The 27384-nt window shown below is 52.4% G+C and overlaps 1 protein-coding gene across 1 annotated transcript in view; it reads left to right on the top strand.

Annotated features, from left to right (window-relative positions):
* The window catches only part of Dnmt3a (DNA methyltransferase 3 alpha), a 77783-nt gene that overhangs the window by 35421 nt on the left and 14978 nt on the right, over positions 1–27384 (top strand). The window contains exons 4-11 of the mRNA XM_055626241.1: positions 2788–2831; positions 3258–3404; positions 24540–24755; positions 25017–25175; positions 25667–25774; positions 25976–26132; positions 26406–26555; positions 26729–26773. Coding sequence (XP_055482216.1) covers positions 2788–2831; positions 3258–3404; positions 24540–24755; positions 25017–25175; positions 25667–25774; positions 25976–26132; positions 26406–26555; positions 26729–26773 — 1026 coding nt within the window. The remainder of the gene's footprint in view (positions 1–2787; positions 2832–3257; positions 3405–24539; positions 24756–25016; positions 25176–25666; positions 25775–25975; positions 26133–26405; positions 26556–26728; positions 26774–27384) is intronic.

Below are 27384 nucleotides of genomic sequence, written 5' to 3'. Positions count from 1 at the left end.
GTGTGTGTGTGTGTGTGTGTGTGTGTGTGTGTGTGTGTGTGTGTGTGTGACTGAGAGTAAGAAAGCGCACTCACGTGGGCATGCGCAGTCTGTCAAGGAAAAAAATTCCAGAAAGAAGCCAGTTGGAAACTGTTTCAGGAAGTCTCCGTTTGGGAGACCTTGGGGCTGGAGGACTGGCAGCGGGAACAGGCAATAACAGAGGTGGTGCGCCTGGGAGCTAGGAGCCCTGAAATCTGGCGACTGCCCCGCTCACCCGGCCTCGGTCTCCTCTTGTGAAACACTCAGCAACCCTCGACCCTATCTTCTGTTCAGTTCAAATTTGCCTGTATTCTAATGAACAAATCACTCCTGGTAAACGTAGCCAAAAGCCACCTGGGTGTGCGGGGCGGTATGCAGGAAACTCCGAGATCCAATAGACAGCCCAATAGCCTGGGTCAGCTTGGAGTCCTCACTCACCACCCTCAAGCCGCTTGCTTGCTGCACGGTTGCTGTAGCTGTTGCAGGAGCGTGGGCCGCGATCCAGGGCAGGCGCCACCTCCTGGCAGCCCCTGGGCCGAGCCCTGAGGTCTGAGAAAGGGAGGGGCCAGCCTCAGAGGTGGGAGGCCCAGGGCAGGCCCGAGGGGGAACCCGGTGGAAAGTGGGGAGCTGACTGCGGTGGGAGAGACTTGGAGGAAGCAGGGAGGAAGAGACAGAGGCGTGACGGGTGAGATCTGCCTTAAAAGGCCAACCACCACGTACCGTACCCTGTGCTGGGGGAGGGCGCACCCCCCCACATGGGTGACAGGCACCACGCTCCTCCCACACACTGCCTTCACGAGGCCCAGCGACACGCCTGCCTGCCACGGGGTCCACAGCCCACGGGGTGGCCCGCAGGGGCTCTGCTTTCCCCCTTTCCCCCCCTGTATATGGAGCAAGGCACACGTGGCTGTCCAGGGCACTCTGGGCAGGTGCAGAGAGGAGCCCTAGGTCTGGTGACAGAAGGGAAAGGTCCAGGCTGAAAATTTGGAGCCATAAATGCTACGGGTGGTTTCCGCTCCTGAGCTAGGAGATGCAGCAGGGCCTGTTTTTTCCGTTTCGGGCTCTTTGTTTCTGCACCCCCACCCTTCCATACACACCAAGCTACATGAGCCAGCCTTAGTGACCTTCCTGCTCCCGGCCCGAGCCCTGTATTTTCTCAGCCTCAGAGAAAGGAATTCAGGCGCCCAGGTGAAAGGCGGATGAATTCTCCCCCCTTGGTAGGAAAAGCCATACCTAGCTGCGGCAGAGGGAGCTGGGAGAGGAGCCTGGCAGCCTTGCAGAAATGGCAGGAAGACGTAGCTTCCCTCTTTTGGGGCCTAGACAAGGCCAGAGAGTTCTTCCTAAAGATGGCGCTGTGGGGAGTGCTGCTCCTAGCCCAGATGTCCCCTCCCTGGAACTGGAATCAATGTCCAGTCCAGGAACTTTGAGAAAAGCCAGAAGAACAGAGAAATTTATGCAACAGGGATTCCCTTAGAGAAGAGAAGGGAAGCATGCTGACATGTATTGAGCACCTACTGTATGCCAAGCCCTGGTCCATGCTCCCCTTGCTCACAACAGTCTTTAGAACATACGTCACTGTCACTTTGTATTGGTGAAGAAATAGCAGAGGTCAGGGGCTCACACTGAAGCAGTTAGGATCCAAACTGAGCTGAGTGGCTCACGCCTTTAGTCCCAGCACTGGGGAGGCTGATCTCTGTGAGTCTGAGGCCAGCATGATCTACAGAGCAAGTTCCAAGACAGCCAGGGCTACATGGAGAAACCTTGTCTTGAAAGACAAAATAACAACAACAAAAATCTAGATCTTTGAATGAGAGAGAGAGTGAGGGAGGGAAGGAGGGAAGGACATGACTGCTCTAGGTATGGTGGAGGAGAACGTCTGTTGTAGATATGAGGGAGAGCATAGCCAAAGGCAGACATATCTGTGAGAGCCTAGGGTAGCCCTGATCCTGAACCATGTGGGAAGAGGGGAAGGAAGAGAGGGGAACCAACTACAGAGCCATGAGGCCAAAAAAAGGGGCAGAGAGAGAGCAGGTAACCAAGATGTCTGGGTTACATAGGGAAGAGCCTCCGGGGGAGGGGCAGCCTAGCCCCTGGGGTGGAAAGTTCAGGGTAGAGAGCTGGGTATGCCAGCCATACCCTGTAACAGGTAGGGACTGAGGGGTGCTGGGAGAACTGGGGGGCCAGGTCCACTTTGATGTTAAATAGGCACCTCAGCCACTTGTCCTGGGTTTGAAACTTAACATCCTTGACCTGAGGAAGGATCAGGAGTTGCGGACAGTCAACATGTTGGTAAGAGGGCCATAGCATTCAAACTGTGTATAGGTGAAAGATGGAGCTGTTTTACCGGCGTCTATTGCAGCTACCCCATTGTTTGTGTCCCAGCACCTTTTGCTACACCACACAGAGATCTGAACCCAGCCTGGCTTCTTCAGTCCCTCGTGCTCTGCCCCTCCACCCTCCCGCTCCCTGCTCTGACTGAGGACTGGAGGGGAGCAGCAGATGATGGCTACTTTGAAGCCCCTTTTGTGCTCTCGAGACCAGGGTCCATGGGCCAGAATCTGGGGCCCTGACTTGGGCTTGGAACCTGGGCCAGGAGCTCTCTCTGCTGCAGCCCTTGTTCCGAGTCCTGGGAGCCAGCCTGGTACGTGGTAGGCCAGCATGGATGACACACAGAGACCAGGAGGATGCCGACCCCCATGGAGGTCCCCAGGCTCCCCTGAGCCACCTGTGACTCCATCGACAGTCCCCTTGTTCTTCCTTTATCTGCAGGCAAAGAACAGAAGCAGACCAACATCGAATCCATGAAAATGGAGGCAAGTGTTTTCCTCACCCCCAGGGGGCTCTGTGGATCCTGATTCTAGAAGAAAGCCACCTCTCTGACTGGACTGTGGCGAGTGTGTGTGAGGGGGGCCCGAGGGTGGGTCCCTGCCCCATCTTTGGTGTCCCTTTTGTGAGAGAAGGAGAGGAAGTGGGGGTGGCGGTTGGAAGTCCCCTAGACAGGCAGCCAGCCAGCTCACCCCCCTCCAGACATCAAGCACTTCCCCTCACTGCCTTGCTCATGTGTCCCTACCAACTCTCAACCCCTCCGCAGCAACCTGACCGAAACCCCTCTGGCCAGGAGCCAGAATTTCCATATTCCATTTGGGATGAGTGACCCCTCTCAGTTTCCCCTCCCGGAGGGGCAAACCCTGCAGGGGTGTCTGTGCCCACCTTAATTCCTACCTGTCTCCCTGTCCTAGGGCTCCCGGGGCCGACTGCGGGGTGGCTTGGGCTGGGAGTCCAGCCTCCGTCAGCGGCCCATGCCAAGACTGACCTTCCAAGCAGGGGACCCCTACTACATCAGCAAACGGAAACGGGACGAGTGGCTGGCACGTTGGAAAAGGGAGGTGAGATGGTCTGTATGGTGCCCGGTGTGAAACTGGCAACCCAGAAGTCGGTTCTAGCCGCCCTCTGGGACTTTTGTCAGGCGATAGCTGAGAGTTTTCCCCTAGGGTTAACTCCTAAATTTCCAGGACACTGCTACTAGGTGGATATGGTTCAGCTGTCCGTTCGTCATGTTTTTGGGGTGCTAGTTGTGTGCATATAGGTAGGCACTGTGCATATGGCGCCCTTGCCCTTGTGGAATCGATGCCCTGATGGGTGAGAAGAACAAAACTGAGGGGAATTAAAGAGTCAGTAGGGCCTGCGGGTAGACAAGAAAGGTCTCTTGGAAGAGAGGGCATTTCCACTCTGTAAGTGTCTGGAGGAGCCATGGACGGTGTTCATGAAGAGAAATGAGTCGGGTGCAGGTAGCAACAGTGGAGACAGGACAGCGGTCGCTGGATTTTGGTGATGGGAGGAGGGGCATGGTGGTGGCAAGGTCAGAGAACTGCTCCAGCAGTGGCAAGGACACTGTCAGGTCGGGCCTGGACACACACGTGAAGACTGTGCTGTTTACTCCAATGGAGGACTAATTGGTGGGATCAAGAGTTCAGTGTGGACTGCCAAGGAGCTGGAGACTGGACTCTGGGCGCAGAAAGACAGGGTCTGTGAAGTCCACTCAGTAGAGGGTGGAGAGGCAGAGCCTCAGAATTGCCAGTACAGAAATGCCACCTTTTGGGGCAGTAAGAGAAGAGCTGCCACCATGGGTATGAGGAGGCACATAGGAGAGAAAGTGTGCCTGGGAGAGCTGTTTTCTCTAGATAGTGGCTGCACCGGATGGGGGCATGCCCCACATTGGTCCAGCCCGAAGGAGCTGGTACTTTTCCTGTGAAACTTCCGTGGGATCTAGGAGGCAGCTGGAAATAGTCCAGGGCTTCGGGAAGGAAAGGAGGTGGGAATCCAGATAAAGACCTAGGTGGCCATTGGTCCTCTTAAGATCAGCTGTGGGAAAGTAGGGTTGTGGGCACCACTCCCTCAGGGAGGGAGAGTAAACAAGGTCTTAACTCCAGGCTATTCTAGTGTGTGCCCCCTGGCCCTAGAGAAAGTTCTAAACAAGGGGAGGGGTCATGGTTCTAGTTCCTTTGGGATCTGCCTTTCTGGAAGGCAGAAATCATCCTGAAAGTCTGGAGAAAGGACATTCTGGCCAAGGTCTGATGGGTGCCTTTATCCCTGAGCACTGGGATTGTGGGGTGCAGCTTCAGAAAGTGGGCTGCTCTCTCTTCTCCTGGAAACCTGGGCTCAGTGGCTCCACTTCACCCTTAGCTATGAGGTGCCTCTGCTTTTGAGCCCTGAGGCAGAGGTGCTGAGGTGGCCTGGGCCTGGTGGCCCTCAAGAAGCATGAGGAGGCCACCGGAGCCACATTACAAAGGGGTTTTTTTTCCTACTCCTAGAAAATGATGGTCCGTTTTTATCAGTTTTAAGTTTCTGCTAAAAGATTTGAGTGGTCAAGTTGGCCCCAGCCAGTAAGGACACTTGTTACTAAGTCTCACACAGGAAAGAACCAACTCCTCCACCCTCCATAGGTGCTTCGTATACACACACACACACACACACACACACACACACACACCCACACACACCCAGCACACATATAAACAAATAAATGTAGGAAACATTTTTAAAACTTAAATTAAGAATAGGTAAGGTAGGTGTGATTGATTGATGGCTCACACCTGTAATCTCAGTTCTTGGGAGACGAGAGAAGGAAGATACAAGTTTGAAGCCAGGTGGTCTGTATACTGCCACATAGTTCAAGCCTTCTCTCCCCTCACTGCAAGCAAGACCCCAACCCCCTAAAAACAAAACGAAAAAGTTAGGAACATTGGCCAGGTGAGGTGATGCATGTTTTTATTCCCAGCACTCAAGAGGCAGAGGCCAGTAGATTTCTCTGAGTTCAAGGTCAATTTTATCTACCTCTGGAGTTCCAGGCCAGCCAGGGCTACATAGTGAGGCCCTGTCTCGAGGAGGGGAAAAAAAGGAACATTTGTTAAATACACGAAAGTGAAAAGGGTAATAAATTTATTATATAACATGCATAGATCTGTACACACATCCATAATGTGTAGGTATGTTCTGTATGTGTCTGTCACCTGCTTCAGCAATTATCAAAGCTGTTCTAGTGAGGCTGTAGATTTGAGCATTTCCCACCCCCAGCAACACCAGGGCCCTGGGTCTTTAAGTGAGAAAATCGGGAAAAGTTGATGCCGTTTGAACTGTTGGAGGTGCCTATGACCTACAGGATGGAGTCCTTCAAACAAATGGTGCTTTTCTATCGATAAGGTGAGCTCTGGGCCATCAGCTAGGTCTACAGATCTGCAGCGGTGACTGCTCGTCCCTGGATCTGACCACAAGGCCCCAGGGCAGGTGGAGAGTAGGGCCAACACTTGATCAGAGTTTAGGTTTCCTAATCTTAAGAATTTGGCTCTGAATGCTCCACCCTCTAGGGACAGAGAAGGACTGACTGCTGGTAGAGCACAGGTAGCTTTCTAGATCTCAGGGCAGAAACCGATGCTACCAGGCCTGCTTTCTTTTTCTTTGTCTACATATATGTCTGTGTATCACATGTGTGCCTGGTGCCCATAGAGGTCAGAAGATGGTGTGGGATTCCCTGGCAGTAGAGTTATAAATGGTTTTAAGCCACCATGTGGGTGCTGGGAACCGAACCTGGGCCTTCTGTAAGAACAAATGCCCATAACTGCTGAGCTAGCTTTCCAGCTGGCCACCCACCTCCCTACCCCCCCCTTACACACCCTCACCGTCTGCTTCCCATTTCTAAGGCTCAGCTTTGCTCTTTAACCTTTGACCTTTTCTGATGTTCTTCTCTGGGCCTTCCTGGTGGCCTTGAAGTTCACACTAACACATTTCTCAGCAGCACAGATCTGTCCCTTAACTAGGATATCCTTAGGTCCCCCCACTTCTTGACCCACTGAACACTTAACCTGTGTTTCTTGTTTTGGAGTAGTTGGTTTGGGGTTTATTTGTTTGCTGTTTTCATTTTTTGCTATGTAGCTAAGGCTCACCTGCACTCCTGATCTTCCTGCCTCTACCTCCAAAGTACTGGGATCAGAGGTTGGGCCTCTGTGCCCACCTTCATTTTTCCCTAATATGCTGGAAAAGCTCTCATAGATCCAACTTCTTGACCACACCCCCTGCTCTCCTCACACCTGCCCTGCCCCCAGCACACTCCAGGCCTCTTAACACATCTGCTCCCCAGGCACAACCTTCAGCCAGCATTCCTAGCTTTGGAAGGTAGCACCCATCAAGCTTCACAACTTCCTTCAGGCATCTGTCTCCAGCCTTCTCCCAGAAGCGCCGAGAACTCAGTGACCTATAGAAAGCACAGGGCTATGAACGGGCTTCAGACCAATTCATCAGCTACAGGCAGCACTGGGCTTTTAGAGGATGAACTGGGATTTCGGGGAGGAGAGAGGGAAGCATTTCAGAAAGAGATTGCTTCGTTTGTTAAGTCCCTAGGCCTTTTCAGGAATGGCAGCTCCAGTCTAGAGGGCTTGTGAGCTCTGCTAAAAGCTTTCACTAGCCTCCACCCGGCTAGGAGGACTTTTTCACCCCCAAAGCCACTTTCCAGGGGCAAGGGGTATAGATCAGAGGGAGAACACTTGCCTCACATGCAAGAGGCCTTGGCTTCAGTCTCAGTACCATACACAGATAGAAGCTCCGGCCTCCACCCTGGCCATTCACATCTCAGCTATTGGGTAGGATCTATACTTTTCACCTGCTCAAGATCTATACTTTTCACCTGCACATGCCTTTAATTCCAGCATTAAGGAGGTCAAGGTCAGTGGATCTCTGAGTTCAAGTCCAGCCCTGGGCTACATAGCAAGTGAGACCTATCTTGAAAAGTAAATAAGTAAGATAATTTAAATTGCACAAAAATAGGTGATAAAATAGGTAAAAATAGGTGATAAGGAATTAACTGGCCATTTCCTTCATCTCTGAGGGGGAATTCTTGCTGGAGAGGAGAAGCTGTTGTCTCCTGTCTGCCGGCCAGGCCATAATAAATGATCAAGCTGTCTTCCAGAACCCTCAGTGGCTCCCTCATGCCTCAGTGGCTCCCCAGCCCCCATCACATACACAGACTCTGGCTGTTTCCCAATGTTTCAACCCTGTGCCCTCCAGAATCAGCCCAGTGTTAGGACACCACAGTGGATGGTAGGACTGACTCATTAATCTTTTCACCCTGACCAGATTCTAAGTCACTTCGGGGAAGGAGTCCTGTATTCCAGGCAGGCTCTAGGATGTTTGTTATCTTCCCTGACTCCAGCTTGAAGGTTGAGCCCTTCTTGCATCCTTATACTTCACAGATGATATCACATAGTGATAGTTAACAATCTGTGGCCTGGCCAGGGAGTCCCAGCCTCCCCTCCCCCTTGGCTTTTAGACACACCCTGCCCCCACCCCAGTCTGTCCAGCTGGGAATTAACCCATCACATTCCTGAAGGGGAGGGAGGGCTTTGTTCCTAGACCTTAGGAGGTGCTGTGCAAGTGATGGCTTTGGTGATCCCTGGCCCCCTCTGGAGTTTGAGACCAAAGCACCAAGCTAAAGCCCTCCCCTGTGGACAGACTTGCCCCGAGTGGGCTGCACAAAGGAAGAATCCTGTGGATTCGCTGGCCTGGACAGGAGCTTGGTTGTTGTTTACTCTGTTCAAACAGGGTCTCTCTGTAGGGGCCAGGCTGGACTTGAACTCACAGTGATCCTCCTCCTTCTGCCTCCCAAGCGCTCAGGCCAAAGGTGTGCGCTACCTCACCAGGCAAATTATTAGTATGTATGCGCATGGGTATGCTATGGAATGCATGCAGAGGTCCGGGAACAGCTTTGTGGAGTCTGTTTTCTCCTCTACCCTTCCACAAGTCCTTGAAAGGCTTGACCTCATTGGGTCTAGCTGGCAGATGTTCCAGCTGAGCCATTTAGCTGGCCCCTGTTTTTAAAGTAACTTTAAATTATGTAAGTCTTACACAAATATTCTTATTTTAAAACAATGTCCCCCCCCCAAACAATTTTAATTGTTTTAATGTGCTTTAGCACTGGACATAATGATACATGCCTGAGATCCCAGCACTCAGGAAGCAGGAGGATGACCACAGATTCAAAGCCAGAATGGGTTTGCCTAATGAGCTCCATGCTAGCCTGGGCTACAGAGTAAGATACTGTCTTAAAATCACACACACACACACACACACACACACAAAACTGCTGTACACATGTAACAGCATGTCACATTTTTTTGGGTTTTGTTTGTTTTGTTTTTTCTGTTTGTGAGTCTAAACATATAACATTGCCTCACAGGTTTGTGCTGAGGGGAACCATTCTGTACTTTCATTTTCAGTTTGGTTTTTCGATTACAATAAGGCTGCCCAGTTTAGCCACATAATTACTATTCTATTTCTACTGTGTGAATTTCCATGGTTTTATTTAACCGAACTGCTGGCCATTTATGTCACAGTATTTCGAGATCCAGGCATGCTGTGGCAGTACACATCCTCGGCGTGTGTGAGGGAGGTCTCGGGTAGCCCAGGTTGGCCCAAGCTTAGTATGTAGTTGAAGATCACACTATATATGGATTATAGTTGTGTACCTCCAAACCGACAAGCCTGGGGATCAAAGTGGGGTCCACAGGCATGCTGGGCTTAGCCTGCTTTTCTGTGCTTCTGTGGCTTCCATAAGACAAACTCCTAGGAAGAGAAATCTGAGTGGACGGAGTGTGTGTTCTGCATTCTATAAAATCTGTCAAGTTGCTGGAAAAGGGCCACACTAATTCTGACTTCATCCCAGCTAGCTGCTGCCCTCTGGTAATGGAGTGGATGGGAAAAGTGGGGGTCTTGCTATGGTTCTAATTGTCATTTCCCAGATAACAAGTGGGGCTGAGTTATCTTTTCATATGTTTATTGACCATTTGTCCTGCTGCTGCTGCTTCTGGGAGTTTTAACAAATGTGGCTTCCGTTTGCTTTACAACCTGGGGTTGTGACAGCCCGCTTCCTGCCTGCCCAGGAAGAACAGCCCGTGAGTGTCCGGAGGATCACCTCTTGGGTGGGCCATACGCCATTTAATAAGCTATCACTTTGTATCCCCTGAGCAGGGGCCCTTGGGTGAAGGGCTCTGAGGATGAGGTGAACAAGGTGTGATTCCCTCAGCTGGTGGAGGGCTTGCTTCTTGACCAAACATTCCTCACTCTTGTCACGCCCAACTTTTGCCCTTAGGCAGTGCCTGGCCACCCTGGAGAGGTTAGGGACATTTGCAGCTGAAACAGCAAGTAGCTTTACCGGAAGGCCAGGTGCGTTTGAAAGGGGCTCCCACGAAGGCCATAGTTAGAAATAACCTCGTAGGTTGGCCTTTGCACCAGGCTGTGGAAACTGTCACAAAAAGACTGCCCCTGTGATAAGTGGGTGGGCTGGGGTGGCCGCCGTAGTTTGTCATGAAACAGCTTTCAGTCAACCCAGGGTGGCCTTGAAACTTGACCCTTAGAACTGTGAACTCTTGATCTTACTATTGCCATGTCTTAAATGCTGGGATTACAGGTGGAAAAGACCCAGCTTTGGTCTGGGTGGGTTTGTTTATTTTGAAACAGGGTCTCCCACTGTAGCCCAAGCTGTCTTGCAACTGGGTAGCCTCTGCTGGTCTCTAACCCAAGGTTGGAGATTGCAGACTGGATAATTCATTCACTTCTGGGCACCGAAAGAGTAGCTTCCAGAATAGCCTCCGCTTTTTAGTATTGAGAAAATAAGGCAGGGTCAGTGAACATACTCAGGGCGCAGCTGCGGGTGACAGCTAAGATGAACTGGGGGAAGGAGGGTGAGCTTCCTCCACCACAGACCTGGGGGACATCCTGGTTATTTTTGGCTTGATGCTTAGGGCAGAAACTAGTGTCCTGTACATGCGCACACTGAGCACACACTCTACCACCCTCTACTACCGACCTGAACCCCAAGTTCTGTAAGAAATATCTTTATCAGTTCAGCAAGACTGTTCAGGGTAAAGACACTTGCCACTGAGCCTGATGGCTGGAGTTTGGTCCCTAGAACACACATGATGAAAAGAGGGAACTAACTCCTGTGGGTTGTCCTCTGACCTCCACATGTGAACACACACATACAGACCACATACACATGTATACACCACACAAACATATACACACACATATATATACCACATACACACATACACACATCACACATACACACACACACACACACACACACACACGCACACACCTGTTCCTCCCAGCACCACTTTCCTGTGCCCTTGCCCTGCCCTTGACATGCTGTTTTCTCATGAATGTGTGTCTGATGTTGTAAAATTGGATTATGATAATGTTGGAATGGAATTCTGGAAGCCTGGTTTCTAGTCTTAGCTTCTGCCCCAGATTAGTTGATCAATTCAGTTTTCTGATTTGTAATGTGATAGAAATAGATTGTCTAATTCCAGGAATTCTAGACATTTTTTATTCTGGGGTGGGAAGGCCTGGCTGGAATCATGATCCGAGGCTCGCTTTCTCACCCATGGAACTCGAAACATCAGCTCTCAATTGAAGCCTTAGAGCTCACGATATAGAGATGCGTATATGAAGCTCCCTTAGGAGAAGACAAACAAAATAATTTGTAGATCATTTTGGCTTGGAGCTAGAGTCCTGCTTTCCCTTCTTCATCACTGTGCCATCACTCCTTTCTCTGTTGTTTTAGATTCTAAAGGCCTAGAACTGAATACAGGGCTCACCATTATAATCCCAATACTCGGGAGGCAAAAGCAGATGGATCTGTGTGTTCAAGGCCAACCTACCTGGTCTATAGTGGGTTCCAGACTCAATAGGATCTCCCATAGTCATAGGGAGACTACGTCTCAAAAAGAAACAAAAAGAAAGGGGAAAAAGTAAGTGCTTAGCACCCATAAGGCCCTGAGTTCGACCCCCAGCACTGTTCCTAAGAGGCCTGGGGTGTGGCCAGAAAGATGGCTCAGCAGGTCTTCACCTGCTGCCAAGCCTGACAGCCTGAACTCAGTTCCTGGGATGTATGTAATAGAAGGAGAGAAAAAGTTTCCCTAAGTTCTCCCCAGAGCACACATATGATGGCATGTAGGCACATCTGAAAGTGTAATTTAGGGGCTGGAGAGACAGTTTGGAAGTTGGAAGAGTGCTGGCCACTCTTGCAGAGGACCGTTTGGATGCCCAGCTCCCACATCTGTGGGCTCCCAAATGTGCCTGCAGCTCCAAGGGATCTGCAGGGCTCTTCCGGCCTTTGGTGGGTTCCTGCTCTCACCTGCACATTCACACACAGACACATCACTTAAAAATAACTAAAATCTTAGGAGGCCACGGGGGTAGGGTGGTGGGGTGGAGAACTGCACTGGCTGCCTTCCAGAGGACACAGCTTCTAGCCCAGCACCCACATGGCAGCTCACCACGGTCTGTAACGCCAGTCCCAGGGGATCGGGCACTCTCTGGCTTCCATGGACACTGTGTGCACGTGGTGACAGACACACTCACAGGCAGAACACCCAGGGAAGAAAGAGGGCTTGGGGTGTGGCTTGGTTGGTCCCACCAGGCAAGAAGCCCCGGGGCCCTTCCCTAGTGCCGTGCAAACCGAATAGAGCGGTGCTCATTTTATATCCCATCACTTAGGAGGGAAAGGCAGGAGGACCATCCTCCGCTACATACGGAAGTTCACTTCAAGAACAGCCTGAGCTGCATGAGACTGACCGTCTCAGACACCGCAGTGGGCATGGAGATGCACACTTAGCTGCAACCCCGGCAGCTGGGCAGCAGTGGCAAGAGGAGGGTTGCAAGTTCTGGTCTACCTTGAGTTCTAGGCCAAGACAGACTTTCTCCAAAAACAAAACCAAAATAAGCAACCAAGGAAACAGACGAACAACAGCAACAACACACAGAATATTTTGCCCATTGATCTGGGGGGGCCCAGAGGTGTCTGTTCCTAGGGTTCTAGTAGAGAGTTAAGGGACTTCTTGACTCAGTATTGACTAAAGGTACAGCTTATGGTGCTGGTGGCCAGTGACATGACACAGAGTGCTCCAGAGCCACACACTGTATGGCCAAGGAGGCTGCAAGGCTCCAGCCAGGCTGTGTTATAGGCAGACCTGATTTGACCTGTGCAGAGGGGGGACGATAGCTCGGGTTAGGGACGGTATGTGAGGAGAGATAAAAGCTGAGAGGAAGCTGTTGGTTAGATCATCACGGTCCTTCCTGCCTTGGGTGAGAATTTAGGCTCATCCGTAGCTGTGGGCACAGAGAACCCCGGCATGCATTTTAACATGCCAAACCTTGGTGCAGTGCAGAGGGCCTCAGAGAAAAAGAGTGTGCAGGAGCTGGGCGGGCAAAGTTGACTTAGCAGAGGGCGCTATGTTTGACCTTTACTGAGGGTCCTGTAGGGAGGGCAGAATTGAGACAACTACCAGTCTGGGCTACAGAGTGAGCTCCAGGCCAGCCTGGGCCACAGCAAAGTAAGACACACAGAAGGGTGGCAAGGAAAGGAGAAACCTGGTATTTGGGGTGGAGAGAGGTCGGAATCCTAGAGCAGGAGCAGGCTTCGGGCCAGAAAGGGGAGGCTTTGAATTTCAGTAAAGTCCAACTCATTTCCCCCACTTTGGCTCCTGTGATGGTGGGTGATCTCCAAGCTTTCTACCCACCACTCAGGAAGATTATCTTGCAGGACGGGATACTTTTCACTTGCTCTAGGCCATGAGTGACCTTGGGGACCAGTAGAAGTAGGCAGGCAGGCCGGCCCAGAGCAAGGAAAGCAAGACCAAGACAGGGAGAGGTAGAAAGATCGAGCTTCTGCAAACAGATGGCCAACAGGCCAGCTTCCTGGAGAACACCAGGTCTGTCTCATGTTGTCAGTTCAGGCTGTCCTTGAACTTACTGTGTAGCTGAGAATGACATAGCTCTTGATCCTCCTGCCCTCGCCTCTAAAGTGCTGGGATTGCAGGTGTGGGCCATCCCTTGCTGTCGTCAGAGCTCTCTCTAACTTCAGCCCCCCCCCCTTTCCGGTTTTACCTCTCAGCGCCAAGGAGTGAGGTTGTATTGTTTACAGGGTCCGAACTAGCTCTCTACATTGTTGCTCTTCCCAGCCCGTGCGAGCCAAGAGGCAGCACCTGTGTCTATTTGCATTCCACGCGCTGAAGAAAAAGAGCAATTCATCCCTCTGTGTGTTTAAAAATTGATGCTATTTGCAAAGAAATGGGGAGGGGGAGGGCAGCAAAAGTTCAGACAGCGAACACTGAGTTGACCTTAGTTTTTACATCCAAAGGACGCTGACCCATGTGTGCCGTCACATTGAGGCCAACTTGGGCAGGGGTGCTAGCAAAAAACAGCAACAGCATGTCATTGTGTTAAAGAGTATGCGTTGCCCTCTGTCACCTGGGCAGGCATCCAGAGACGGGCTCCTGGACCTGTTCTGAGCCACGGAAGCCAGTCTCTGGGGCAGCCCCTCCTCAGCCTGTGTTTGAGAACCACTAGGCCTCTGATATGAACGGAATTAAACCTAACCCTCACCCTGCTTCACTTGCAGGGAGGGGCCCTCTCTAACCACTAGGGTCACCTGGCACTGTCTGTTTAAATGTCACTGCCCGGGGGCGGATTAATCACATTTTGAATTGAGTGACAGTTTAGCTCTTCAGGTTATTGGAAGGTAGCGATGGGGTTGCAGCTCTCACTTTCTAAGCCTGGGGGTGGGAAGACCGGAAAGGACTCAAGGCTTTGATTTAAATTTTCTCTTTCGGATGGAGATGGCGGACATCCCATTGCTTTCAGCAATAGCCAAATTAGTCTTCTGGGCTCCTCCCATCTTCTTTGGACCCTGAAACTCGAGAGGGTCTGCATGTCTGAATCAGAATGGTGGTCCCTTGGCTTCTTCCTCTGACCCCTGGATTCTGGAAGAAGGGTGGGGGAAGGGTAGTGCACTGGGTTCCTTTTGGCCCACTCTCCCGCTGAGTGTGACTGGCTCTGCTCTCCAGGGCGACAACACCCAACACAAGCCTATCCAGGTTCTTTCTGCCCTCCAGCTTCCTCGGAGCCCTTCTGTGAGTAGTAGGTGGTGGTCTGTAGACCCATTAGACTGGTAGGAGAAGCGAGGTGGTCACTCAGAATTCTCTCATCCAAGACCTCACACACCTCCTGCTGATTTTCTCAGGTAAATGAGGCTTGTGCAGCACAGCCTCCCCCAGCCTCTTGACGTCTCCTCAATGTCTCTTGCCCAGGCCCTCGGACGTAAGAGGAACAGTGCATCCCCGGAATAGCAGGTGGAAGTGACTGGAAGAAGGCTGGTCTGGGGACTGGCTCCAGAGCTGCAGGGGCCGTGGGCAGAAGATGGCTGGCCAGGTGTCATGAGGAGGGTATAGCAGGAGCCCACAGGGAGGCCTGGTGGATTGGGCCTTCTAAGTGTAGGGATGACTTGAGAGGACTTGGGAGGTAGGGAGGACTCGGGGGTGCTTGGGCTAGACACAGGATGGGCAGAGACAGGGAGGCCGCAAGAAGGAAGAACTAGCTTTCTGGCTGATCCTCCAACCTCTGCATTAGACGCTGCTAACGAGAATTCCCTCAAGTACACCAGATCCAGGCCACTGCCCCTCTCTAAGGAGAAGTGTATTTGGCCAACCTCATGCTTCTTGAACCTTCCCTCCATCCACTACCAGGAAGATTTCGGGTGACCTTCAGATCTGCCCACCCTGCCTGAAAAGTTTGGGGGTTACATCTGTCCCTGGGATTCATCCCTGGAATCTTCCTGCCTTTTCTGGTTCTGGCAGCCTCTGATTTCCCTCAGCATATGTAGGAAGCATCACCACCACATAATTTACCATCTAATTGCATGCTGTCTTGAATGAGGGCTGTGGTTTATGTGTGGTGAGTCCTGGGCACACAATTAGTCTGTGAGTAACAAAAGCATGGCAGCTCATCTCTTCCACCTTCTTGAACTGTGCCCCACCCCCACCCCGCCACCCCCGGTCCTCCTTCTGCCTGGCTATTGCAGGTGCTCCAAAACTTAACTATCCTGGTGTAGGTGTGTTTCAGGCAGGCTCACAGTTGGCTCAGGGGAAACAGATCTGGTTAGCAGGGACAGGCTTGTGGCATCAAGCCAAGTGCTGCTCTTTGGAGCTGGGGTCAAGGTTCCATTGCAGGGCCCAGGTTCAGGCTGGCTATGTAGAATCAGGCTGGCAGCCCACAGTTGCCATGGTGACCCAATCAATCAGGCTGGCACCCCACAGTTGCCATGGTGACCCTTTCGCTTTACCTTTGAGGATGGATTTCTCTTTTCCCTTGAATCATCTGCCTGGGCTGCCACCTTTCTGCACTCTCTGGGGAGCAAGCTTCCCAGCCCCCACCCTCTGCTCTCTTCCACAGGGAAGAGTGTGTCCATTGCTTTTGATTTCAGCTCAGGACCTAGTCAGACAGCAGCCGGCTGGCAAGGCCCAGGAGGGGCAGCGGCCCTCCTGGGACACCTGCATTGAGGTGAGGGAGGGGACCTCTTTTCTGGATCACTCTCTTCTCCATTGGCAGCTCTGATCTGACACTTCTGGTGAGCTCAGTCCTCTCAAGGACTTGGTTACTCACCTACAACCAACACCCAGCCTGAGCTTTCTGAAGCCCTCACACTTGGCTGATATTAGAATTACCTGCAGGGGTTTAAAGAGAGTCCTGGACCCCACCCAAGCCTGCTGCTCCAAGTTGGCAGGACCCAGACATCTGTATTTTTTAATCTTTTGGTGATCTTGATGGGGTTAAACCCTAATGAGCTGGGGACTTTCCTGGCGGGGCCACCCGTGAAGGGCTAAGGGAGAGGACAGTATGCACAGCCCAGTGCTAAGGAACCACGGGCCTTCCTGGGCTCCCAGGAGCCTCTGGAGCCCCTGACTGCTTAGCGGGTGTTTCCTGGTCCCAGTGGTTAAGCCCAGTTTTGACCCCCACCTCATCCCTCAGGAGAAGCCAGGAGGGAGAGAACGACAGGAAAGGGGGGATGTTGCCATAACAACCAGCTCCAGGCAGAGGCCTCCCTTCCAGGGGCTGGTACTTTTACCCCAGCCCTGGTGGTTGCCATGGAGATGAGGTACTGAGGGACAGGGGGAATATTTACCCCACTTGAACAGCTTTCAGGAGCTGCCAGAAGGCACACCATCTCTAGGTGGGAGTCTTGGACCCCTGTCAACTTTGCGTCCCCCAGCCCAGCCTTTGCTCTCCTGGTGAATGTCTGACACCTTCTCCTGCTTGGTTGCTCTCTCTCTGGCTGTCTCCTTAGCAACAAGTCCTGCTAACTCCTTGCTGTTGGCTCTGAGCTATTTTTAGCCTCGCTGCCAGCAGCTTAGTCCTGGTCATTTGCTTGCAGCCTCCATATGGGTTGCAGGGGAATAGGAAAACGAACGTTTCCTGGCAGCTTTGGAGAGCCCTAAACCCAGACCTCCTGGCAATTGTTAGAATGTCTGCTATGGACAGGAGCTGCCTGCAGCCTGGGATTGGGGGATGGACGCAGAGGAAGCTCCTGAGGCAGTGCTGTATTTCAGTCCAGCCAACACTGCATTTTTTCTCCACCATGGCCAGCAAGGTGCTCTGTCCATAGTTTCCACAGGAAGCCGAGGAAGATTGCATGCCTGCCCTCTAGGGACCTGTAATCTCATGGAGATGAGTCCAACCCTCTTCCTAAGAGGCTAGGCCAGTGGTCTATGAGATTAGACAGTGGAATGGCAGGGAACAGGAAAGGATTGGGAGATAAGGAACTGCGAGGGGAGATAAGGGTGCGAAGGTCTCAGTAGCCCTACCCAGAACTTTCTGTGATAACGGGACTGTTCAATATTCTGAGCCATGCATCCAAAATGGCGGTTCTTGGACATGTAGAATGTGGCTAATGCAACTTGAGGAACTGCTGTTTCATTTTTACTTAATTTTAGCTAATTTAACTAGCTACATACAGCCAGGAGCTACTTCCCTGGACAGCCCAGGGTTAGAGGAACTTTGTTGGTGGGGAGAACCGGTAAACTGGCATAAAAGGTTAGCTAGGGTTTCAGCTTGTTAAGCTGGTGTGACTGTTAGCACCGACCTGTAGGCAGTACTGCGCTTTGCCTAGTGATCTGGAGGCTCATCTGATATCTGTGCCACTTGGAAACCAAGTGTGCTCACCTCTCATTTTGTGCTTCAGTGTCCCAGGAAAGTGACGTGTAGAGGAAAGGAAGCTTCCTGACTTGTGACAGCACATGCTCCTGCCACTCAGAGCAGAACGCTTGTCATGATGTTTTCTGACAGTGTACTGGTATAAGCATCCCTGGGAAATGTAGTTCAAGTGAAGTTTGCCTGATGAATTCAGGATCAGGGCTGAGGCTCAGGTATCCTTTAAGAGCTGTTTATTACCTCTGGTGGCTTATTGGGTCATAGCTGTCTGTGTTCAAGACAGAACATTCACTGTTTTCAGGCCTCCTCTGTTGGGCTGTGACAGATCCATCCTCCCATGGCCTCTTCCAGGCTCGTGGCATCCATCGCATCTTCTACCAGGAGCATATGTTGAAAGCAGTTTCAGCTGGGTGCAGTGGTGAACGGCTGTAATCCCAGCACTCAGGGAGGCAGAGACAGGCGGATCTCTGTGAGTTCGAGGCCAGCCTGGTCTACTAAGCAAGTCCAGGACAGCCAAGGCTACACAGAGAAACCCTGTCTGTTGTGAAGAACAGAAGAAAGGAAGAAAGGAAGAAAGGAAGAAAGGAAGAAAGAAAGAAAGAAAGAAAGAAAGAAGGAAAGAAAGAAGGAAAGAAAGGAAAGAAAAAAAGAATTGAACACAAGCAGTTTCAAGAACATGGCTTGTCTTACCTGAATGCTGCTATTTTAGACTGACTATCTTCATCTCAGGCAAAAGACTTCACAGGAACTACCTTACTTTGGAAAGTCAAAGAGAGTCTGCTTTGTGGGTAGACCAAGAAAAGGTGAATGGCTCAGTTCAGCTCTGAGGCTTGGCATCCTGTCTGCCTGAAGAAGTAAGGTAGAATTTAAGGCAGTCAGCCACGTTGTGAGGGAAGGTGAGACATGAAGGATATCTGAAGACCAGAGGAGTTCAAGGCTAGCCTTGGCCACATAATGAGTTAGAAGCTGGTATGGCTGACACTCAAAAAGGGCAGCCAAGCCACAGAGCAGAAAGGTTTTTTTTGTTTTGTTTTGTTTTGGTTTTGTTTTTGAGAGGTCTGGGGTATTGATTGGGCCTGAGCAGGCTGCAGTGAGCAAGTCTTTTACAGTACACATCTGAAAGGTCAGAAGATGGCAAGAGGAGTCATTTTAGGACTTCCTTCTCTCCTAGGAGTGAGAGGGTGCTAGGGACCAGAATTTGAGCACATGGCCTACTCTGGAGCCACACCACAGCCCCAAGCTCATGGCTTCTCCTCACAGTTTGTGTGACCTGAATAGCTGGCCCAAACAAATACCAAATACCACTATTGCGTTGAAAAGTGCATTGGAGCAGCAGAAGACCTCTAGAGTTCCTGGGACGGCAGGGAATGGCGTTTTTTTTGTTTTTTTTTTTTTAACTTGTGGGGAGGTTTGTACTCCAAAGGTTATTCTTTATTTTTTGAGACAGAGTCTCACTCTGTAGCCCATGATGGCCTCAAACTTGAAGTGATCTCACGGCAATGATCTCCGGATCTCTTTGCTCCCTAAGTGCTGGGCTTACAGTATGCACTATCAGGCCTGGCCCTGTACCCATAAATTTTACATGGAGAAAGCCCTTTCAGTCGCTCACTTGCTCTAATGGTCTCAGGGTGAGCTGAGCCCCAGGTGAGATGGAGGGAGCTCCTTAATAGTTCATCCCTGCACCTCATTATACCTGTACCTGTTTCAGCTGGTGCATGCCAAGCTCATTGTCATTAGGATGCTGGTTTCCTAGGTTCTAGAGGGCTGATATCATAACCCCTATTCTGCAGATGAGAAAGAGACTTCTCAGGGTTAAGTGGTCTGTATCAAGGTCGTGGAAATGGGATCAGATTTCAAGTCTGGTTTTTTTTTTGACAAGTGTACCAGCCAAACAGCAGTGCCCTGCTGGGGAGCATTCACCTCCAGTTCTTTGTTCTAATTAATTTTGCAAACTGAATCCTGGCTAATCATCTCCATTCCCGTTCTTGACCCATTCCCACTACCCAGCCTCACCTTTTCAAAACCATGGCCGTTTCTCGTCAGAATTGAGAGGGTTGGGAGAGTTCTTCCTTCCCTTCTAATACCTGACGTATCCTGCCTGCCTGCCTCCTCCAAATCCTGTTCACCTTGTGATCTTTCGCCTCCTCGATCACATCCTTCATCTCATGCTGTCTTCTGCCATCTATCTGCTTGGTGGGTTTGATACTTATCCACACAGGGGTTTGCACTCCCCTTCTTCCCAAGTCTAGTGGAATCCGTCAGCTTCCTGAGGGCAGGAACCAGTGTCCATTTCTGTGTCTGATGCTTCTGTGCCCTAATGGAGGGCTGGGAGCGACGTGTTTGTGTTCACCTTAGGGTACTGTGCCTTTACTTCGGATTGTCTTTAAATGGCCTAGGCCGCACGTGGTGGTTCCAGGAGACACCAGCATGTTCGTGAGAGCACGGTTCTAAGTGTGTGTGTGTCTCCATCCCGTAATTGTTGAGACAGGGATTCATGATGTTCACGCTGGCCTTGACCTTCTGTTAGTCGAGGATGATCTTGAACTCCTGATCTCTGTCTCCCACGTGCTAGGATTACAGGCGTACTTCACCACCATAGGTCGTAACAGCGGCCTCTTGAGCTGCAGGATGCCTTGGCTGTGAATGAAGGCCCTGCTCCTTACAGGCAGAAAAAATGAGGCAACCAATAGTGACCTGGGGGCCCCGGGAAGGAGTTTTCAAAGTCTGACTTGTCAACGCCACTTTTAACGCACCCCGCCTCCATTCACCTGTAACGTGGAGAGGGGGTTGTGCCCTACAGCAGTTCTTGTTCTGGGGCGCCCTCAACCTGCGTGCTCTCCACCCGCGTCTGCTTGCTGAGTTTCCCTAAACTGCTTCGCTGTAAACTCCCGGCCTCATCTCTAATCCGTAAACTCGCTCGCGCACTCCCGCGCTCGCTCGCTCTCTTTTCTTCGCTCGTGTTTCTTCGAAACTCACTTTCTACAACTTTCTCCCGGCACTCTCTGGCTGTTTGAAGCCAGCGCTCCTTTCCTTTCCCACCACGGCTGTTCTGGGTCCGCCCGAGACCCGTAAGCAACCCACCTCCCACAGGACCCCCATCCACCCTATATCCCCATCCCCAAAGTTGGGGGAAGGGGGCAGAGCGGGCGGCTCGCGGGAGCTGGCAGGAGGGGCGGGCCCCTGGGAACGGAGTGGCCAACCTCGCCCCCAGGCCCCCCGCGCCCCTCGGGCCGGGGTGAGGGGCTGGCCCAGCGCCAGCGTAGGAGGCCGGCCCCCTCCCCCGGCCCGGGCGTAGCCAACCAGGAACTCCAGCGGGGCCCACGTGACCTGGAGTTCTAGACAAAGAAAATGTTCCCTCCCTCCCCCCCAGCGCCCCCTCCCCCTCCCTCTGGCCCCCTCCGCCCCCAGCCCCAGCGCCCCCTGCCCCTCCCCCCAGACGGGCAGCTATTTACAGAGCTTCAGGCCGGGGCTCACACCTGAGCCGGACCGCAGAGGGGCTGCACCTGGCCTTATGGGTAGGTTCTTGGACAGAGCCCTAGGGTTACCGGGGGCGGGGAGGTTGGCTGGGCCGGTGGGAGGATCCTCGCAGCCCTCAGTGTTGCAAAGAGTCAAGCCAGCCTCCGTCCCAACTGAGTTCCGGGGATGCTGACTTAGGTCGGTCCCACTAACTCGAGTTTTGGAGCTTCAAGGCCCCGCGCGTCCCTGGTCTCAAGTGTCACCTGGCACGCTCAGGGGACAGGAAGATCAGCCCTGACGGTGGTGGTAACTGCAGGCTTGAGGCAGACGGCCCGGCTGAAGGCAGTAGAGGACCAGAGTTGGGTTGGAAGTAGCCTGGGCTGTAGCTGGAGTTGTTGGGTGCCTGGGTGCCTGGCAGTTGTTGATGACCTGTGTGCCTTCTTGGAGGACCATGTTGGCCTCAAGGCCTTACCAGCTCTGGGCCTCTGGAGAGAGACAGTTTCCTCCCCTAATAACACCCCAATATTTCTGTATCCCTAGGCCGGCAGCCAGAAAGAAGTGGTGAGCCATGGCAAGGGAGTAGTGCGAACCTCGGGGTCGTGGAGGGTAGCCTGGTGTTCTGTGACACTGAGATAGCCCAAAGCCGCGTGGGTTTGGCGGCAGAGACAATCAGACCTCTGACCTTTGGATTGGGAGTCCCAGGGAGAGGAGGAGCCGGTACAGCTGCCTGACGAGGTGGAGCTGGACAAGGAAGCCTTAGACCGTAGAGTTACCAGCGTCTTTCCTGGGTCTGAGGAACTCCAGGCCAAGTGGCTTTCTTGAGCCATGGGTATTGGGGGATGGTGGCGTGTCCCTTCTGGACCTTGCCCAGTCTCAGAGCTTAAGACACCAAATGCTAGAGCCCCTAGTTAACCCTTCCCTTTCCTATTGTCTGCTCGGCGAGTAGAGGTAGTGAACGTGGGAAGGAGGGTGGTTGTACTGCCAGGCTGACTATTCTAATGAGCCCCTCCCCCACCGGCTGCGCAGCCCCCCCTTCCCCTTTCCTCTGGCCTCCTGCTGCTAACCCCCTCTACAGTGCTGGTCCGGGTGGAGGCCCCCTTCCTCTTCTGCCAGCCCGAGCTGTGCCGGGCACATGTTTTGCGCTGGTGGATTGGAGATGCTAAGGCAGCTATCAGCAGCGGCATCTGACAAACCGGGGGAAGTTGTGGGAGAAGAATTTTCACGAACTGTGGTGAAAGGGGTGAGGAGAAAGACAAAGGAGCTGTGGGGGAATAATAAGGGCGAAGGCAGGCACGACTCGGGAGGAGCCTTCGCCTACCACATACTCCTCGCTGTGGAAATGGTAGCAGGCCCCTTCCTCTGCAAGCTTCTTGCCTCATGCTGGCTGAGGAGCTGTAACCCAGGGTCTTTGGGTCGTTGGCGGCAGCTGCCTAAGTTGGCTCTGTCATGGTTGTCAGAAGTTCTGGGAGGCATGGTGGGAGGAGAGAGGCAACATCTGGGCAGCGGTGCATCTGTGTGTGTGACTTCTGCAGATGATTCCAGAAGAGGCGGTAGCTCCCAGGAGAAAGGAAGGCACGCCGCAAAGCCAGCCTTGGTGCACCTCCTTGGGGGAAGTGATAGCTAATTGGTGGTAGGAAGGGAAAGCAAGCCCAGGCCAGGTGAGGGTGGGGCTGGGAAGAGTTGAGCAATTGCCTTGCATTCCTTCCCTCCCCGGCCTTGAGCTATATTCCCCGGCTGTATCATCCATTTGGGATTTGTTGAACCAAAGTGCAAGTGCTCAAAATTCCCACCGTCTGTATTTTAGGGATCACCTCACCGCAAGAAGCGGAACTGGGTTGTTGCCCTGAGGCAGAGACATGTAGCCTGGAATAAAATGTGGATAGACCACCGTCAAGGTGACCCTGCGGTGCCTGGGCAGCCCATGGGAGCATCCTTGAGATCCTTGGTACACGTGTTTCAGGTTCTTAATCAGGTCAAAGAAAGGGACCAGAAACTTCCAGTCTAGATGTTCAGGCTGGCCAGTCAGCTTCTAATGAGTTGCCACGCCAACTAGTTCTTAATCTCCCAACCGGGAGCTTTCTTCTTTATTTATTTATTCATTCACTCACTTATCTATTCACCTGTTTGTTTGTTTGTTTGTTTGTTTGTTTATTTATTTATTTTTAGAGAAACTGGTTGCAAAGTATTCCAAGCTGGCCTCCCAGTCAGTCTCTGAATCTGAGGCCAGCCTGGTCTACATACAGAATGAGTTTCAGAACAGCCAGGGCTACGCAGAGAAACCCTGTCTCAAAAAAGCAAGAAAAGAGGAAAGGGCATGGCTCCTCTCCCTGCTCTCGGTCCCCAGCTGCAATGGTGAGATTAGGTACAGCACTTTGAATTTTGGGAAGACACGTGCTCTAGATTTCCTGGTGGAGGTGAGCTGAATGGTCAACTTGGTGTCAGTTCTGTACCTTAAAGGGGTCTTTGAGCAGGAGTTTGTTTGTTTTTCTAAGACAAGGTCTGTCTTATGTATGCGACTGGCCACCTACAAACTCACTGTGTGGACCAGGCTGACCTCAGACTCACAGAGCTCCACTTGCCTCTGCCTTCCAAGTTCTGGGATTAAGGGCACCGACTAGCCTTCCTGGCTTTGAGCAGGTTTTGAGACGAGATTGGGCTCACCGCCCTTAGTCTCAGCAGCATGCGGTAGAGGGTGAGGATGGGGGTCTTTCAGTGAGAGAATAAGTGAGGGTTTGTTTGGAATGGCAGAGGCAGCTCCTGGTCCGTACGCTCAGCTGAATAGCACACGGCGATGGTGGGAGAGGTGCTGTAACGGACAGCACTCTGTGTTGTGTGATGAGTGATGTGGCCTTCTCCGAGGAACAGGCATTTACAGAGCGTTCCGTTACTCTGTCAGAGATGGACTCTATACTACCTAGAGGCCTCGCACAGCTGTGGTCTGAAAGCTCACTTACTTTCTCAGTTGAGCAGCAAGACTCCCAACTAAGTTTGGAGCCAAGATCCTTGCCTGAAACATGGTGTGTAATTCATATTTGAGACGCCAGCCCTTGTGGTGTGTGCCTGGAATCCTAGAATTTGGTTTGGTTTGTTTCAAGACAGGGTTTCTCTGTGTAGCCTTGACTGTCCTGGACTCAACTTTGTAGAGCAGGCTAGTCTCACACTGCCTCTGCTGCTTTTCTGATTGCTGGGATTACAAGCACGTGCCGTTGGGCGTGGCTTGTAGTCCTAGAATTTAAGAGGTGGATGCAGGAGGACCAAGAGTTCAGGATCGCCCTCAGCTACATAGCAAGTTTGAGGCCAGCCTGGGCTCTGTGAGATCCTGTGTCAGAAAAGGTCAGAGGGCAGATTCTGGGCCAAGAGGGAGGTTTCCTCAGAGGCAGGAAGGAGAGTTGAGTAGGCCTTCCAGCTTCAGCTGTTTTTCTTTACGTGGTGAGCTGCTCTCTCCAGACCACTTATAGGCTGGAGTGTCACGTGGCCTTGCTCATTTCTGGAGGGGTCAAGGTGACTTCCTGTCCCCGTCTCCCTAGGCTGAGAAGAAAGCCAAGGTGATTGCAGTAATGAATGCTGTGGAAGAAAACCAGGCCTCTGGAGAGTCCCAGAAGGTGGAGGAGGCCAGCCCTCCTGCTGTGCAGCAGCCCACGGACCCTGCGTCCCCTACTGTGGCCACCACCCCTGAGCCAGTCGGGGCTGATGCTGGGGACAAGAATGCCACCAAAGCAGCTGATGATGAGCCTGAGTATGAGGTGAGCAGGCTGCCTCTCTAGTAGCCCTGGCGACTGGCTTTTTCCTGGGGTCTTTCCCTGTCAGATCTTCCCCTTTCCTCCTGCTATCTTCTGGCTGCTTCAGAGTTTTATCGGGTTACTGAGTTGGCTCTGTCTCCCTTCATTCTCATGGGGTTCTCTCTTTCCCTCAGATGCCCAGGGCTGCAGTTTTGCTCTGGGAGGCTTCAGGGTGGCTGGGACTCAGGACTGCTGTGTAATGATTTTTGCTCCTTGGGGCTCTAGGATGGCCGGGGCTTCGGCATTGGAGAGCTGGTATGGGGGAAGCTTCGGGGCTTCTCCTGGTGGCCAGGCCGAATTGTGTCTTGGTGGATGACGGGCCGGAGCCGAGCCGCTGAAGGCACTCGCTGGGTCATGTGGTTCGGAGATGGCAAGTTCTCAGTGGTGAGTTTTGGGCTTGGTGGTCAGAAGGTTGGGAAAGAAAGTAAAACGGGTCTTGGTCTGTGACAGTCTGTGGGTACAGTCTGGAGCAAAGGCAGTGGAAATGCCCTCTGCTTGCCCTCCTGTGTGGGGTCAGTGGAGGAAGCCGTAGTCGTCACTGAGCTGAGTAGAAAGCCTGCTGGTCTATCAGCTGTGAGGGCCCTTCAGATGTTTTCCCGTTCTTGACTGGGGCTCCTCTTTTGCTCTTCGTCATTTTTGTCATTGCCTCTGAGCCCCAGAGGGTCCAGGGACTCTAATGTTCCTCAGGATTAACAGTTACAAGGCACGTGGCTTAACCATATAGGGAACAGCTGGCTGTAGTAATCCCCACTGAACCTGAAGGAGCACAAGTTCAAGACCAACCTGAGCTACATAGTGAGTGCCAGACCATGCAGAACTGTAGCGTGAGGCCGTGTCTCATGGAAGCAACAAACTAAGGCTGGCTTGGCCCCTAGGTGTGCGTGGAGAAGCTCATGCCCCTGAGCTCCTTCTGCAGTGCGTTCCACCAGGCCACCTACAACAAGCAGCCCATGTACCGCAAAGCCATCTATGAAGTCCTCCAGGTGAGCGTGTCCCCAGCATCCTGCGGAGTTTAATCGGTGGGGCCGCCAGGCTCGCTGGAAACTGGAGCTTCGCTAGGCAGGCCTGAGTCCCTTCTTCACCCTCCCTCCTGGTGTTCTCCCGCCCGCTGCCCACCCACCTTTGCCCCTATGAGTTGGGCTTCCCCTATCATCTCACCTGTCCCTACTTCTGTTGCCTTCCAGGTGGCTAGCAGCCGTGCCGGGAAGCTCTTTCCAGCCTGCCATGACAGTGACGAAAGTGACACTGGCAAGGCCGTGGAGGTGCAGAACAAGCAGATGATTGAATGGGCCCTTGGAGGCTTCCAGCCGTCTGGTCCTAAGGGCCTAGAGCCACCAGAAGGTAAAGGCAGTAAATGGGTCTGGTGGACTGCAGCGGGGACTGGGAAAAGCACATTTGGGAGAGCTGCAGTGGCCCCACACACAGTAGGGCAGCGTAGAAATGGCTTCTCTGCTGCTGCTGCTCCGTGATTCCAAAGTAACCTGTCGTCCATTGGCTCACTGGAACCCCAGAACTTGGAGGTGGGAAAGCAGCCAGGGAAATGTGGTGCCCCACCATGGGGACTGTGCTAGGATTAGCCTGTAAGTGGTGTGATCACCTGCCTTCCTGGTGCAGAAGAGAAGAACCCATACAAGGAAGTTTACACGGACATGTGGGTTGAGCCAGAGGCCGCTGCTTATGCCCCACCCCCACCAGCCAAGAAACCTAGAAAGAGCACAACAGAGAAGCCCAAGGTCAAGGAGATCATTGATGAGCGCACAAGAGGTAGGAGCCTGGAGAGAGAAAGGGGAGAGAATTGGGAGCTTTTGAGGGGTGGAGGGGGCGGACGTCATCTGGCTGGGAGAGAGAGAAAGTTGGGAGCTCTGAGGGGCGGACATCATCTGGGCACCTGTCCTGGCCACCTGGGCAGTCTCCTAATGTAGGCTTTCCTCCTGCAGAGCGGCTGGTGTATGAGGTGCGGCAGAAGTGCCGGAACATCGAGGGTAAGTGTTGCCTGGGAGCTGGGTGGGCTTGCTCTTCCCACGAAGTGATGTGGGTCCCCGTGGCATATCTGCATCTCCACCACCTCCGTTCACCTGAGGCTCCTACTCCTTTAGGGTTAGGAAGCACCCCAGTGGGTTCAGAGAAGGATTGTCCTTGGGTGGTTGATTGAACTTGGCTGAAGTTGACCTTGCCTTTTTCAGTCTTCACCTTCTCCAAGCCAGTATTCTCCTTCCCTGGTCCCGAGGTAATGATCTGACAAAGAAACAGGCCTGGAGGAGGGCCTGAGGAATCCCTCCAGGGCAGCTTGGACCCAGACCCTGTTCTTATGAATGGGTTTTCGTCCCCATGTCACCCTACCCTATTTCTGGTGGTGGTATAAGTGAGAGAAAGAAATAAATGAGCTGCTGAGATCGGAGACCAGCTGCTGCCTTTAAGAAAATATGTGGGATGTTTGTAAATGAGTAATACTTACGTATGTGGATGTGGAGGGCATAGGCTGATGCCTGGTGGTGGCTTCCTCAGTTGTCCACCTTCTATTTAGAGCCAGGGTCTCTTTGCTGAACCTAGAGCTCAGAAATTTCCCCTGTGCTGGATGGCCAGTGAGCTCCAA

The sequence above is a fragment of the Psammomys obesus genome, unplaced genomic scaffold (genome assembly GCF_907164565.1).
Source record: "Psammomys obesus unplaced genomic scaffold, mPsaObe1.curated_primary_1811, whole genome shotgun sequence".
Classification (NCBI taxonomy): domain Eukaryota; kingdom Metazoa; phylum Chordata; class Mammalia; order Rodentia; family Muridae; genus Psammomys; species Psammomys obesus.
Note: the sequence above shows the minus strand (reverse complement) of the source record. Positions and strands in the feature narration are given on the sequence as shown.